General features: G+C 38.3%; 1 protein-coding gene across 1 annotated transcript in view; it reads right to left on the bottom strand.

Annotated features, from left to right (window-relative positions):
• Positions 1–15,895, bottom strand: part of ESCO2 (establishment of sister chromatid cohesion N-acetyltransferase 2) — a 30,692-nt gene extending 14,797 nt beyond the window's left edge. Inside the window, exons 1-5 of the mRNA XM_030312668.1 lie at positions 15,658–15,895; positions 14,582–14,650; positions 12,092–12,905; positions 4,288–4,381; positions 348–405 (exon numbers count right to left, since the gene is read on the bottom strand). Coding sequence (XP_030168528.1) covers positions 348–405; positions 4,288–4,381; positions 12,092–12,905; positions 14,582–14,634 — 1,019 coding nt within the window. The 5' untranslated portion in view covers positions 14,635–14,650; positions 15,658–15,895. The remainder of the gene's footprint in view (positions 1–347; positions 406–4,287; positions 4,382–12,091; positions 12,906–14,581; positions 14,651–15,657) is intronic.
• Positions 15,896–16,096: the final 201 nt, after the last annotated feature.

Raw genomic sequence — 16,096 nt, 5'->3', positions numbered from 1 at the left:
TACTATCAGTTTCCTCAGCTGAAAATGGAATTATTAATAGTATCGATCTTCTGGGCTGTTCTAAGAATCAAGTGAAATAATGGATATAAACTATTTATTATGGGTCAGGTACTGTATAAAAATGTTAGCAATTATTATCACTCAAACCCATAAAGATATTTCCCTTCTCTTAACTCTTAGGTTCTTATGAAGTTTCTAGGAGAGGGCCTGATTTCATCTTATTCTCAATATCACCTTAGTGGGGAGGAAAAAAAAAATACTCTCCAAATTACATAGTGCAAGAAAGAAAGATACCCAGAGGACTCAATTAAATAAACCTTAAACATTAAAATAAGAGCAATCCTTACCTTTTTGTATTGACTGAAGACACACTGAAGATTGGGTAGACAACAGAATCAGGAGAAACTGGTTGGGGAAAAAAATGACAGTAATTTTGTATTATAAAATAAACTCAAAGCTTTAAATCATAAAACTTTAAATGTTAATAAGACCTAAATACTGAAATCACTTGATTTCAAGACTTAACAAATAATCAAGACAGTATGGTCTAGATCAATGGAACAAAACAGAGAGCCCCAACCACACCCACGCACATACAGTCAACTGATTTTTGACAGAGAAAAAGTAATTAAATGGAGAAAGGAGAGTCGACAGATGTGCTGGAACAATTGGACAGTCATATGCAAAAAAAAAAAAAAAACCAACAACACTCTTCTATAGAAATTAACTCACCATGGGTCACAGATCTATTTGTAAAATGCAGAACTATATAACTTCTAGAAGAAAATGTGAGCGAAAACTCCACAACAACTTGGGTTTGGATATGTTTTTACATATAACACCAAAAGCACAGTACATGAAAGAAAATATTAAGTTGAATTTTATAAATTTAAACATCAGCCATGACGTTGAGGGATCCCAGGATGGAATGCACACTGTGACGAATGAATCTAACTGTATTAGAACAGGTGGCATGACCACGATGAAGGAGGTAGGGGAAGAATGGGCAGCTGACCTAAATATCTTTATCAAACTGTGTTTTAATTAGAAATTATAAGGCTAAAGACAAAAGGACTGTAAATATTAGACTCTAACTGGTAAATATTTCTCACAGGAGTATGAATTAACGATTCTGAAACTATTGTGCAGGTGTACTGGGACTGAACAATTAAGTGGGTGGGTAATGAATAGTAGAAAGGTTTTTCCCTAAGGGAAGCCATGGATAAACAAGAAAGGATGGGATAAACCCTGTGGTATTGGATTAGAGACCAGGACAGCAAATTTGAACTTACGTTTATTTAGTATATGTACAGATGGAGAGATACAGAAACAATTATAGATGTGTGCATACATGGTATGCATATGTATATTTCCTAGCTCTGTTTGCTGAGAAGGCCTAGAAGCAGTAACACTCCAGAGCAGTGAGCACACTAAGTCCAGATCTTGGTTTCTAAATAGAAGCCTAACAGAACACACCAGTTTCCTGGGAGAAATGGCTGATTCTAGGACTGGGGCAGAGAAAATACAACATGAGGCTGGAATACCCTGTAGTGCCAGAAAATAAAGAAGTGCTCAAAAGAAACAAAAGGACAAGGCATGCCAAAGAGAATGACTTGAAAAGATGTCCCATTGGTAAAAACTAGAACAATGTGAACAACAGAATAAATAATGTAGTATTGGATTACAACCCAAAATATAAAATATTCATGAGTCCATACTATTAAGTGTCCATGACTCCATTTACTTCAAGATGGAGGAAACAATTAGGAGAAAAGAGACAACACTTCTTTACATAAGAATTCCAAATAATATATGTGAATATCTCCACTCCCCCAGAAGATGGAGCTTAATCCCCTCCATGAAAGGATGGACTAGACTTGGTGACTTACTTCCCAAGAACAGAGTATGGAAAAGGAGTAAGAGTGACTTTACAGTAGAGAAACCTGACAAACTTGACCTTGACCAAGTGATGTCACATGGACATCTTAATGTCATATGGACATCAGTACCCCCAATCCAGTGTGGTGAGAAGGGTACTTCACGTCAGGGGCATTCTTCCCCCAAACCCATTAACTCCATTCTATTGATGAGAAAAGATCAGACAAACCAAGATTCAGGGCCATGATACAGGATAACTGGCCAGTACTCAAGAATGTCAAAATCATGAAAAACATGGAACAAGGAAAAGACTGAGAAAATGTCACAGACCGAAGGACACTATGGAGACATAACTAAAGGCGATGTGGTCCCTGGACTGGATTGTAGAACAGAAAGAGGGCATTGATGGAAAACTGCTGAACTCCAAATAAAGTCTAGAGCTTAGTTAATAGTAATGTACTAGTATCAGTCTCTTAGTTTTGACAAAAGTACAATGTTGATATTAGATAGTAACAATGAGGGAAATGAGGGGAGTAATATACAGGAACTCTCTGTACTGTCTTTATAACTTTTCTATAAATCTAAAATTATTACAAAATAAAAGTCCTATTTAAAAAAAAAAAAAAAGACCAAAGTTAAAATAGTAGTTGTTTAGAGAAAAATAGGGGACAAGCGGGCTACTGAGTAAAAAGCAAACTTTTAACTTTGCATTGAAAAATAGAGCTCATTCTCTAGAAACAAGGCCAAGGGGCGCCTGGGTGGCGCAGTCGGTTAAGCGTCCGACTTCAGCCAGGTCACGATCTCGCGGTCTGTGAGTTCGAGCCCCGCGTCAGGCTCTGGGCTGACGGCTCAGAGCCTGGAGCCTGTTTCCGATTCTGTGTCTCCCTCTCTCTCTGCCCCTCCCCCATTCATGCTCTGTCTCTCTCTGTCCCAAAAATAAAATAAACGTTGAAAAAAAAAAAAAAATTTAGAAACAAGGCCAAGACAGGTCTGATCTGCTGTGGGTTAGTTACTTAACCTAAGTCTGTTTCCTCTTCTATAAAATGGGCATACGAACTCATTTCCTAAGGTTGTGAGAAATGATAAACTGTAATTATTGTTACAATCCTTTACCATTTGTACAGTACCTTTATGAATTTTGCCATATCCTTGTGCCATCTGTATTATTTTTTGTTCATGAAATGTTTTTCTTTAAATGGACTTTAGTATACTGACATAAATCTATTTTCATTTTTTTTTCACTTTTTTTTATTTTTTGAGAGAGAGAGAGAGAGAGAAAGAGAAATCCCAAGTAGGCTCCGCACTCTCAGCACAGAGTCCGATGTGCTGACCCATGAACTCTGAGATCATGACCTGAACCAAAGTCAAGAGTTGGTTGCTTAACCATCTGAGCCACCCAGGCACCCCTAAAATAAATTTATTTTAAAAGCAAACTTTATTAACTACTGTAAAGAGAAAGCCACTGTTGTTCTGTTACATGTTCTATTAGGTCAGTAATAGCACAACCCATAGGAAACATAACACGTACTAACACTTAGCACTGCCTGGTACATATTCAGCACCTAGTAAATACTAGTTATTAACAGGGTATCTCAGAATTATCATTATGAACAATCCTTCTCTATATATCATTAGGTCCTCTTAAGGGCTATTGCTCCAGACTATGCTCTTTGTTTTATCTGTTTTCTTCCTGTGAACTGCAGTTTTCTCACTGTAATCAATATATATACACTCCAAGAATTTTAATTTATTTTCAAATTTACAGCTATAACCAACAAAGTAAAGTTATCCAGAATCTGGTTGGTAAGTAGAATGTTAACCTCTGTGTATATTCATGGTTTAGTAAATACTGTTTAATTGAACAATGACATTACAAGTTAGTAATGGGATTTCAGAACTAAGAGAAATTTAAAAATGAAGACTAGAGATCTCATCCCTAGACCACATAGTTAATTAGTGGCAGACCTAGACAAAATCCCAAGGTTCCTGATGCCCAAGTGTCCTTTTGATGGCTTCATAAATTATGCTTACTTACAGTAGAGTTTTGATGATGAATATATAACATAAATTGTTTTTACTCCTTTCTATTATTTTGGGTAAAAGACAGGTAGAGTAGGTGTAATGAAAAGACCAAGTTCTAGGGAGCTTAAGTACCCTGGCTATATCCCATAGACCAATTATGCATTAGTATTTTGTCTTAAATTCCAGCCTAAGGTCTCCTTACCTTCCTCGTTTTCAAACTGCACTACACTGCTTACTACAGAAAACAGTGTCACTGAGATAAACATAAAGATACAAATAGAAGTACACATACTGAATAAAAAAAAAAAAACATTATTGTACAGAATTCCATATCGACACATGTAATGAATTATATGAACTCATTTTGAGAAGTTTTATCTTACTTACCCGCCTTGTTTTCACTGAGAGAATCTTCTGAAGGAAAATATTTATTTTCATTAGGTTTACATTCTCTTGAAGAAACTACTCCACCTGATGAATCCTGAAAATGAATAGGGAAAATTAAAAAAAACTCTAATTCTTAACGATTTTCTATTTCATGAACGGATCCCCACAGATCTATTTCTAAAACAAAATATCTAGCTTATTACAAATTACACTTTTTAACTGACTTTAAATCCTCAACTTTCAGACTATTTTAAGGATAATTTCCCCTATATTTATGAAATGTACATAACAGAGTGTGCATATTTAATTCTGTCAAAACATCTATTTCCTGATAGAGATAATAGGATGAAGACTACAGAACATTCCTTCTACGATAATAAGTAAAAAAAAAAAAAAAAAAAAAACCCAAACAATTAGTAAAAATGGCAAAAATTTCCCCAGCAGCCACCAAATTGGAAGGGACAACCTTCTGTCATAAGCTTTAAAAACAGGCAGCCAAGGAAAGAAAAAGAACATTCTGGACTAGCTGGAGAGGCTTCTAAATCCCACTTGCTGGGCAGTAGCAGGGAAGTGGGAAAGACAAAGGGAAAGCATTCTGAAATATTTCACTAACACTACTAATTTGGTGAGACTTAAGAGAATATACAGCTTGGGAGGAAAGGGGAAAAAAAAAACAAACTTTTGATTAAAAAAGAACTCCTGGGGCACCTGGGTGGCTCAGCTGGTTGGGTGTCCAACTTTGGCTCAGGTCATGATCTCACAGCTTGGGGGTTGGAGCCCCGCATCGGGCTCTGTGCTGACAGCTCAGAGCCTGGAGCCTGCTTCGGATTCTGTGCCTCCCTCTCTCTCTGCCCCTCCCCTGCTCACACTCTGTCTCTCTCTCTCAGAAATAAGTAAACATTAAAAAAAAAATTTAAAAAAAAAAAAGAACTCCTATTCAAGACCATTACATCTCAGCAGAGATGGGACAACGCATCAGTTTGCCATTTCTCAGGGCTCCATGAGTTGGGGAAAGGTGATGTACCCTCTAATGAAAAGAGGAGTCATCCTTAGCTAGGAGAGATGAATACTAGTAGTGGGTGTTTAACAAAATCTTAAGAATCTTGAGCAGAGTGGGGTGCCTAGGTGGCTCAGTCGGTTAAGTGTCCAACTCTTGATTTCAGCTCAGGTGATGATCTCACAGTTGGCTGAGTTTGAGCCCCGCATCAGGCTCTGCAATGACAGTGTGGAGCCTGCTTGGGATTTTCTCTCTCCCTCTCTCTCTCTGTCCCTCCCCCGTTTGTGCTCTCTCAAAATAAATAAATAAACTTTAAAAAAAAAAATCTTGAGCTGAGCTCAGTTCCACAAATGTAAGATGATCAAAGCCTAGGTTCTCAAAAATTACTGAAAACTAGACAGAACCCAGTACCTAGCCTCTGAAAATGAAGTTTAAAAAAGAAAGTGAGAAGAGAGTGTTGCAGAGAATTCATCATGTCACTGTATAAAGATCGTATCTTCATCACCAAATAGAGAGAAAACTAACTAGGAGATGGATGGGTGGAAATGCAGACAGCAACCCCCCCACCACTTTGTTTTGCTAACTAAGAATTTTAGTGCAAATTGTACATTTAAAAAAAATTGACGTGCATTTATGTGAAGTGCAGATATATCAGTTTTGATAAACATATACACTCATATCACCAAAACTCCCATCAAGACACAGGGGTGTTTTTTGGTAGAAAAAAATATGAAGAATGAATAAAATCGGAGTGTCATGGCTTAGCCATCAAGAACATGTTCCATTTAACAATATACTTGGCAATACTTGATAAACAGGCAGAAATATTTAGTAGGGATTGCAAACTTAAATGCCTACAAGGACAGCAGGTAAGTGAAATTGATTCATAGCAAAACTGGACTGATCTAAATACATACACACACGTTGATTTAGTGGAGCTCATACCTGTCAAATGGTAGCCTGATAATCTGTCCCAAGAGTTTGCTATAGAGGAATGAAAGCTTAGCTTGGTCAGATTTCCATTTTTCATGATACATCAGACTTCAACTTTCATGAAACACCATTTCTTTAGAATGCTGGCTCAATTTTTTTTTTTTTTTTTTTTTTTTGTTAAACATTATGTAAGCCTAGCAAAACACCCACATGCTGGATGTGGCCTACTGACCACCAATTTATAATTTTTGCTACTGAGACTTGAAATTTAGGTGACTACAAGAGGTAGCAACTGGGGTTGAATTTGAGAGGAGGCAATAAGAATGATAATGAGAGGAGGTGGTGAGGAGGGAAAGGACTGTACAGAGTTTGAACTGCTCAATAAATAAGCCTCAGAATGTACTGAACGGCATGTGAAAGCCTATCATTTCTCTAGCTGCATAGGTTGTGACAAGTATAAACAAGTCACCACAGACATGCAAGCCCCAAACTGGGAGACAGCCTTTCTTAAAGTCTCAATTGCTTTCTGCCCCAGGTACCTGGGCGGGGGGACTTTCCTCTGGTAAGATTACTGATAAGAGGTCACTAATAGAAAGTGTCAGACCCGCACGGTCTGTTAGGGTAGCCACCAGTCACAAGTAGCTAAGAAGAATTTGCAACATGGCTAGTTCCAACTGGGATATGCTGCAAGTGAAAATAAACATGGGCTTGAAAGACTTAGTACCAAAAACAGAATTTAAAATATCTCACTAATCACTCACTCTAAATGTCAATGGATTCAATGCTCCAATCAAAAGACATAGGGTAACAGAATGGATAAGAAAACAAGATCCATCTATATGCTGTTTACAAGAGACCCACTTCAGACCTAAAGACAATTTCAGATTGAAAATAAGGGGATGGAGAGCCATCTATCATGCTAATGGTCAACAAAAGAAAGCTGGAGTAGCCATACTTATATCAGACAATCTAGACTTTGAAATAAAGACTGTATCAAGAGATGCAGAAGGGCATTATATCATAATCAAGGGGTCTATCCACCAAGAAGACCTAACAATTGTAAACATTTATGCGCCAAATGTGAAAGCACCCAACTATATAAGTCAATTAATCACAAACATAAAGAAACTCATCGATAGTAATACCATCATAGTAGGAGACTTCAACACCCCACTCACAGCAATGGACAGATCATCTAATCAAAAAATCAACAAGGAAACAATGGCTTTGAATGACACACTGGACCAGATGGACTTACAGATATATTCAGAACATTTCATCCTAAAGCAGCAGAATATATATTATTTTCCAGTGCACATGGAACGTTCTCCAGGACAGACCATATACTGGGACACAAATCAGCCCTAAGTAAGTACAAAAAGATCAAGATCATACCGTGCATATTTTCAGACCACAACGTTATGAGACTTGAAATCAACCACAAGAAAAAATTTGGAAAGGTAACAAATACTTGGAGACTGAAGAACATCCTACTAAAGAATGAATGGGCTAACCAAGCAGTTAAAGAGGAAATTAAAAAGTATATGGAAGTCAATGAAAATGATAACACCACAACCCAAAACCTCTGGGATGCAGCAAAGGCAGTCATAAGAGGAAGTATATAGCAATCCAGGCCTTCCTAAAGAAGGAAGAACGATCTCAGATACACAACCTAACCTTAAGCCTTAAGGAGCTGGAAAAAGAACAGCAAATAAAACCCCAAACCAGCAGAACACAGGAGATAATAAAGATTAGAGCAGAAATTAATGCTATCGAAACCAAAAAAACCAGAACAGATCAATGACCAGAAGCTGGTTCTTTGAAAGAATTAACAAAACTGATAAACCACTAGCCAGTTTGATCAAAAAGAAAAAGGAAAGAACCCAAATAAATAAAATCAAGAATGAAAGAGGAGAGATGACCACCAACACAACAGAAATAAAAACAATAAGAGAATATTATGAGCAATTATATGCCAATAAAATGGGTAATCTGGAAGAAATGGACAAATTCCTAGAAATATATACACTACCAAAACTGAAACAGGAAGAAATAGAAAATTTGAACAGACCCATAACCAGTAAGGAAATCGAATTCGTAATCAAAAATCTGCCAAAAAACAAGAGTCCAGGGCCAGATGGCTTTCCAGAGGAATTCTACCAAACATTTAAGGAAGAGTTAACACCTATTCTCTTGAAACTGTTCAAAAAAATAGAAATGGAAGGAAAACTTCCAAACTCTTTCTATGAAGCCATCATTACCTTGATTCCGAAACCAGATAGAGACCACACTAAAAAGGAGAACTATAGACCAATTTCTCTGATGAACATGGATGCAAAAATCCTCAACAAGATATTAGCCAACCAGATCCAACAATACATCAAAAAAATTATTCACCATGACCAAACGGGATTTATACCTGTGATGCAGGGCTGGTTCAATATCCGCAAAACAATTAACATGATTCATCACATCAATAAAAGAAAGGACAAGAATCATATTATCCTCTCAACAGACGCAGAGAAAGCATTTGACAAAATACAGCATCCTTTCTTGATAAAAACCCTCAAGAAAGTAGGGATAGAAGCAGCATACCTCGAGATCATAAAAGCCATATATGAACGACCCAATGCTAATATCCTCCTCAATGGGGAAAAACTGAGAGCTTTCCCCCTAAGGTCAGGAACAAGATAGGGATGTCCACTCTCGTCACTGTTATTCAACATATTATTGGAAGTCTTAGCCTCTATAATCACACAACACAAAGAAATAAAAGGCATCCAAATCGGCCAGGAGGAGGTCAAACTTTCACTCTTCGTAGATGACATGATACTCTATATGGAAAACCCAAAAGATTCCACCAAAAAACTGCTAGAATTGATTCATGAATTCAGCAAAGTTGCAGGATATAAAATCAATGCACAGAAATCAGTTGCATTCCTATACACCAACAATGAAGCAACAGAAAGAGAAATCAAGGAACTGATCCCATTTACAGTTGCACAAAAAAACCATAAAATACCTAGGAATAAATTTAACCAAAGAGGTGAAAAATCTATACACTGAAAACTATAGAAAGCTTATGAAAGAAATTGAAGAAGGCACAAAGAAACGGAAAAAGATTCCGTGCTCCTGGATAGGAAGAACAAATATTGTTAAAATGTCAATACTACCCAAAGCAATCTACATATTCAATGCAATCCCTATCAAAGTAACACCAGCATTCCTCACAGAGCTAGAAAAAATAATCCTAAAATTTGTATGGAACCAGAAAAGACCCCAAATAGCCAAAGCGATCTTGAAAAAGAAAACCAAAGCAGGAGGCATCACAATCCCAGACTTCAAGCTATACTACAAAGCTGTAATCATCAAGACAGTATGGTACTGGCACAAGAACAGACACTCAGATCAATGGAACAAAATAGAGAACCCAGAAATGGACCCACAAACATTTGGCCAACTCATCTTTGACAGAGCAAGAAAGAATATCCAATGGAATAAAGACAGTCTCTTCAACAAGTGGTGCTGGGAAAACTGGAAAGTGACATGCAGAAGAATGAACCGGGACCACTTTTTTACACCATATACAAAAATAAACTCAAAATGGATAAAAGACCTAAATGTAAGACAGGAAACCATCAAAATCCTCAAGGAGAAAGCAGGCAAAAACCTCTTTGATCTTGCCCGCAGCAACTTCTGATTCAACACATCTCCAGAGGCAAGGGAAACAAAAGCAAAAATGAACTACTGGGACCTCATCAAAACAAAAAGCTTCTGCATAGTGAAGGAAACAATCAGCAAAACTAAAAGGCAACCGACAGAATGGGAGAAGATATTTGCAAACGACATTATCAGATAAAGGGTTAGTATCCAAAATCTATAAAGAACTGATCAAACACAACACCCAAAAAACAAATAATCCAGTGATGAAATGGGCAAAAGACATGAATAGACACTTCTCCAAAGAAGACATCCAGATGACCAACCAACACATGAAAAAATGCTCCACATCACTCATCATCAGGGAAATACAAATCAAAACCACACTGAGATACCACCTTATACCTGTCACAATGGCTAACATTAACAACTCAGGCAACAACAGATGTTGAAGAGGATGTGGAGAAAGATCTCTTTTGCATTGTTGATGGCAATGCAAGCTGGTGCAGCCACTCTGGAAAACAGTATGGAGGTTCCTCAAAAAACTAAAAATAGAACTGCCCTACAACCTAGCAATTGCACTACCAGGCATTTATCCACGGGAGACAGGTGTGCTGTTTCAAAGAGACACATGCACCCCAATGTTTATAGCAGCACTATCAACAATAGACAAAGTATGGAAAAAGCCCAAATGTCCATCGATGGATGAATGGATAAAGAAAATGTGGTGTGTGTGTATATATATATACATATATATATATACCATATATGTATACACACACACCATATACATATATATACCATATATATGTATGTACACACACACACACACACACACACACACACACACACTGGAGTATTACTCGGCAATCAAAAAGAATGAAATCTTGCCATTTGCAATTACGTGGATGGAACTGGAGGGTATTATGCTAAGTGAAATTAGTCAGAGAAAGACAAAAATCATATGACTTCACTTATATGAGGACTTTAAGAGACAAAACAGATGAACATAAGGGAAGGGAAACAAAAATAATATAAAAATAGGGAGGGGGACAAAACAGAAGAGACTCATAAATACGGAGAACAAACTGAGGGTTACTGGAGGGGCATTGGGAGGGGGGATGGGCTGAATGGGTAAGGGGCATTAAGGAATCTACTCCTGAAATCACTGTTTCAGTATATGCTAACTAATTTGGATGTAAATTTTAAAAAATTAAAAATAAAATTTAAAAAATACCTCACTAATCACTTGTTATGATTATATTGAAATGGTAACATTTAAAATATATTGGGTTAAACATTTTTCACCTTTTTTCCCCCCTAGAAAATTGTAAATTTGGTATCCTATTCCTAGGAAACAACACTAGTCCAGGCTGGCTGTGTCAAATATGAGGCAAGAACGAAAAAGCATAGAATGGCAACCATGAAAACATACTACATAAAATAAACCAAAACCCAACTATGCATGAGCAGTGATCATCTCTGAGTAGTGGGCTTACATAAAAAACGTTTTTAATACTTTCTGTCTTCTCTAAATTTTATGGAGGGGCACCTGGGTGGCTTAGTCTGTTAAGCATCTGACATTGGCTCAGGTCATGATCTCATACTACATAGGTTCCAGTCCCACACTGGGCTCTGTGCATCAGCACAGCTTGGAGCCTGGAGCCTGCTTCAGATTCTGTGTCTCCTTCTCTCTCTGCGCCCCCCCTCCCCAATTCGTGTTCCATCTTTCCCTCTTTCTCAAAAATAAACATTAAAAAAATTTTTTTTAATTTAAATTTTGTGGAATAATCCAGTACTTTAAATAACAAGCTGAAACAAACAAAAAACAATTATGTCCATATGCTGGAAATCCACTACCTAAGTTTTGTTATTTCTACATTCTAAAAACACCACCAAATAAAAATTGCTAAGCTTCTCTGGATTTTAGTAATAAGGGGATTTAGTGAAATGTATACCTTAATGCAAAAAAATGTTGTAGGCTTCCTTAAGCCAAAAAAAGGAGAAAAGTCCCATCATTGCACCTGCCCTAAATTCTTTCTAGTGATTAAACTATATTATTTGGCTAATAAAAGCAGTCCTCTGGGCTGCAAAGACACCAAAATTTTGTTCAGCCATGTTTTATATATATATATATATATATATCTTTGGTATATTGAAGTTATTTCAGATAGCCAACTTAGTTTTTAAAGTGACATATTCGGTTTTCTTTACCTTTATTAATTTCTCTCCATTTTTACTTCTTGCACAAAGCAGTTCAACATTCGGTTCCTTTTCTAGTAACAAGCACTTTGGCACTTGCCTTGTCTCAAAACCTTTTCTTTTACGGACAGTCTCTACATCAGAATCTTCAATCACTTCTGATGGATTCTTTTGCGTGAGTTCCAGTAACGGCTTGTTTTCTGAAGACAATTTTCTAAGACAGGACTTTTTCCTAACAAAAAAGGCCGCTCCACCCTGGAGTGTAACTTGTGGTTTGACTTTTTGGCTTAGAACCCGAGGAGCATTCAGATTATTTTGAGCTGAGTAATAATTATTCTCTTTCTCCACAACTGGTTTATAGGCCACTCGATTTTGCTTGGATTTTTTAGAATTCTTTGATACAGGCTTGATACATTTATATTTTGGTTGATATTTAGAAGTTAAACACTTTTGTGGCTTTTTGTTTATCTTCTTGGAGCAGACTGTCACAATGGGAAAAGATTTATCTTCATTATTAGTTTTTAGACAAATGGATCTACTCTCTTTTATCAGCTTTCTCTCTAATGGATTCAGATACCACTGATCTTTGTTGTAAAAGGATACAGTAGACACAGCAGATTTAAATGGTGAACCTTGATTTGCAGATGCCAATCTGGATTTTTCAGTTGTTTTGAGTGGACTTGAAATGAAATGGCCTTGCTGAGAGCAAAGTACCTTTTCTTCATTGTTATCACTGTTTTGGGAAATGTATTTTTGATCAGGTGATGGAAATATGTTTTCAGCAAAGTCCAAAATTAATTTCTTTGATGGGATGTCTGATAATAGGCTATGAAAAGAAACAAAGTCCATTGATAAGTATCATTTTGCTTCAATTTAATGCCAATCTACTACTAAGTAATAAACAACTATACTGGTAGGTCATACTAAAAACAATCCTCTCTACCAAATAACCATGCATAAACATTGTCTATCAGTTTAACAATAGGATTCTCCGGGTACCTGGGTGCCCCAGTCAGCTGAGCATCTGACTCTTGATTTCGGTTCGGGTCATGATCCCAGGATCACGAGCTTGAGCCCCACACAGGACTCTTCGCTGAGCATGGAGCCTGCTTAAGATTCTCTCTCTCTCCCTCCCTCTGCCCCACTAAAAAAATACATACCCACATATGTAAATAAAAATAGGATTCTCAAATTTTGTCTTTACCAAAGCATTCAAATATCTTTCAAAAATAAGGTCCCAATAATGTTTGCAAAAACAAACACTGTTAACAAAGAAGATTTGGGGTGCCTGGGTGGCTCAGTTGGTTAAGAATCCAACTGTGACTCAGGGCACAATCTCACAGTTCACAAGTTCAAGCCCTGCATGGGGTTCTCTGGTGTCAGTGCAGAGCCTGCTTCAGATCCTCTGTCCCCTCGCTCTCTGCACCTCCCCTGCTTGCGGGCACATACCTGCACACATACTCTCTCTCTCAAAAATAATCTCAAAAAAAAAAAAAAAAAAAAGGGATTTGATATCATGTGGGTATGTGTATGTTTCAAAACCTATATCTAGGGGCACCTGGGTGGCTCAGTTGGTTAAGTGGCCGACTTCAGCTCAGGTCATGATCTCACGGCTGGTGGGTTCGAGCCCTGTGACGGGCTCTGTGCTGACAGCTCAGAGCCTGGAGCCTGCTTCAGATTCTCTGTCTCCCTCTCTCTCTGCCCCTCCCCCACTCACACCCTGTCTCTGTCTCTCTCTCAAAAATAAATAAACATTAAAAAACATTTTAAACCTATATCTAAATTGTGGCCATATACAAATTATAGCCCATAGAGTTATAGCTCACCTGGCTTGACAGGCTACATGTCCCCTAAAATGATTAGTTCTATGTAATAAACTGACCTCAAGCCTATTCAGTGGGAAGTAATTTATATCCTGTTAAGACATGTAGTAAGCACTAAGTGAGCAGACTTTCAAAGAATGCTCAAAGATGAATACTATATGAAAAACATTATGCTAGTTATTACATAAGAGAGCTCAGAGGAACAAGGAAATAAAAGATTTGACATACATTTCCAAGTCATAGAAAACAGCTCTTTCTGATTCTCTCCAAAGGCACCAAATAATTAATTTTGAAAGCTTACAATATTTCCAGACTAGAATTACAATATACTATAGTGGGGGCGCCTCGGTGGCACAGTCGGTTAAGCATCTGACTTCAGCTCGGTTTTAATCTCAGTCTGTAGGTTCAAGCCCTGCATCTGGCTCTGTGCTGACAGTGCAAAGCCTGGAGCCTGCTTCAGATTCTGTCTCCCTCTCTCTCTCTGCCCCTCCTCTACTCATGCTGTGTCTCACTCTCTCTCTTTCAAAAATAAACATTAATAAAAAAAGAATATACTATAGCCACAAGGAGCAGACAAGTGGAGTAGTGGAAATTTTAAGAAATAGAAGAGAGAAGATAAGACAGACAAGAGGTTGGATTTTTCTTTTTTAAGAGTTTCTACCCATAAGATGAGACTCACTTGTCACAGCTCAAAGAACGCTGCTTCTTTTTTCTTGGAGTAAAAGCTGACATCTTCTTAACTGAACTCCTAAAATCAATAGGAAAATTATAATAACCAAATGTATCCAATTTGTATAAAAATCACCATATCAAAATTATACTTTAAGAGTCTGAAAAAGTTTTTAGATGGATGAGGGTATTTTAAAAAGCAAATCACTTTAATAAACATTTAAGCCATGGAGGTTAAAAAAAAAAAGGAAAACACTGCATCACAGTAACAATTAGGAACAAGAAATAAAAGAATTAGTACATCTATTTCAGGCTGGAAAATAATCCTCCCAAGGAGGAAGTATTTTTTTTAACCCCATTTCAGGGCACAGTTTCCTCTTTAATTAGCCTGATTAATTCACACCAAGTTAAAATATTCTGCGGGGATATCTTCCTGTGACTGCCCTCGCCAGATCCCACACTTCTTTAATATGCCATTTAAGGCATTTTCTTGCTGGCTTAACTGTCTTCCCCAACAGCCTGACTGTTCAGTGAAGGCAGAGACCAGTTTCTAGCCTTTCCTTCAGAGTTCAGCAAGAAAGCGGGTTTAGCATAATCCCCTCCCATTTTCCTGGCTGAGGAGCCTTGAGCAAGCCGCTTGTTTCCTGGTTTGTAAAATCCTCGGACCTCCTAAGGCTGCTGAAAATAAAATCATGCATGTTCATTCTCGAGCATGAGACAGCATGGTATGTTGGCTCAACAGAAGTTTTCCCCTCCCCTTCCTTCGGATCAGGTACGTTTAAAAAAGTATTACACAAGCATGTTCAAGGTTAAAAGGAAAACCAGGGTCTCTGGAACTCAAGGTCCAGCCGCGGCTTAAGAGAAGACTCTTCCGGGGCTGAATGAGAGAAGGCATGACAGAAAAGTGCGTCAGAAAGATGGAAACCCGGTGACCTCTAAGTGCGGAGAACCTGTGGGTGGCTTCGGTCTCCAGCAGCCAAGCCCTGAGCTAAAGCTCTTTGTCCTCGACATGCACCCCCACGTTCCACAGAGTCTCCCGTTCTCTTCGGTCTTCCACCCCACGCCTCGGCCCGCCGCAGCACTCACCTGAACCTCAGAGCCGGCGACCTCTCTCCAGCGGAGCCAGTGTCTCCTCCACTGTATTCAAATTACCGCGCGCCCGTGAAGGCTGAAGCCTCTGCGTTCTGATTCGCCGCTTTTCAGACCTTCCAGGGGGCTGGCTCGGTGATTGGTCGCTCACGAGCGCTGGCCGGGTCGGTGCGAAAGGCGGTCTCCAAACATTCTCCCGCCCTTGGCAGGTGAAACTCACTTTCCCCGCTGGGAATCCACGCCTTCCATAATCCCTTGCGGCAGCGCAGCGCTCCTTTCCCGAGGTCTTGTTTAGATGCATTCTGGGAAATGTAGTTTTCGGCAGAATAAAGGCACCCTCCTGAACTCCAGGTACATTCTGGGGTCGCTTGGCTTAGCATGTTTTTGCAAAGGAGTCTCCCCAAGATTTTCGAGGCAGTTATCTTCCACATTTAAA

The sequence above is a fragment of the Lynx canadensis genome, chromosome B1 (assembly GCF_007474595.2).
Source record: "Lynx canadensis isolate LIC74 chromosome B1, mLynCan4.pri.v2, whole genome shotgun sequence".
In the NCBI taxonomy this organism is placed as follows: Eukaryota; Metazoa; Chordata; class Mammalia; order Carnivora; family Felidae; genus Lynx; species Lynx canadensis.
The sequence above is the reverse complement of the archived record's forward strand: the minus strand, read 5'-3'. Positions and strand labels throughout refer to the sequence as shown.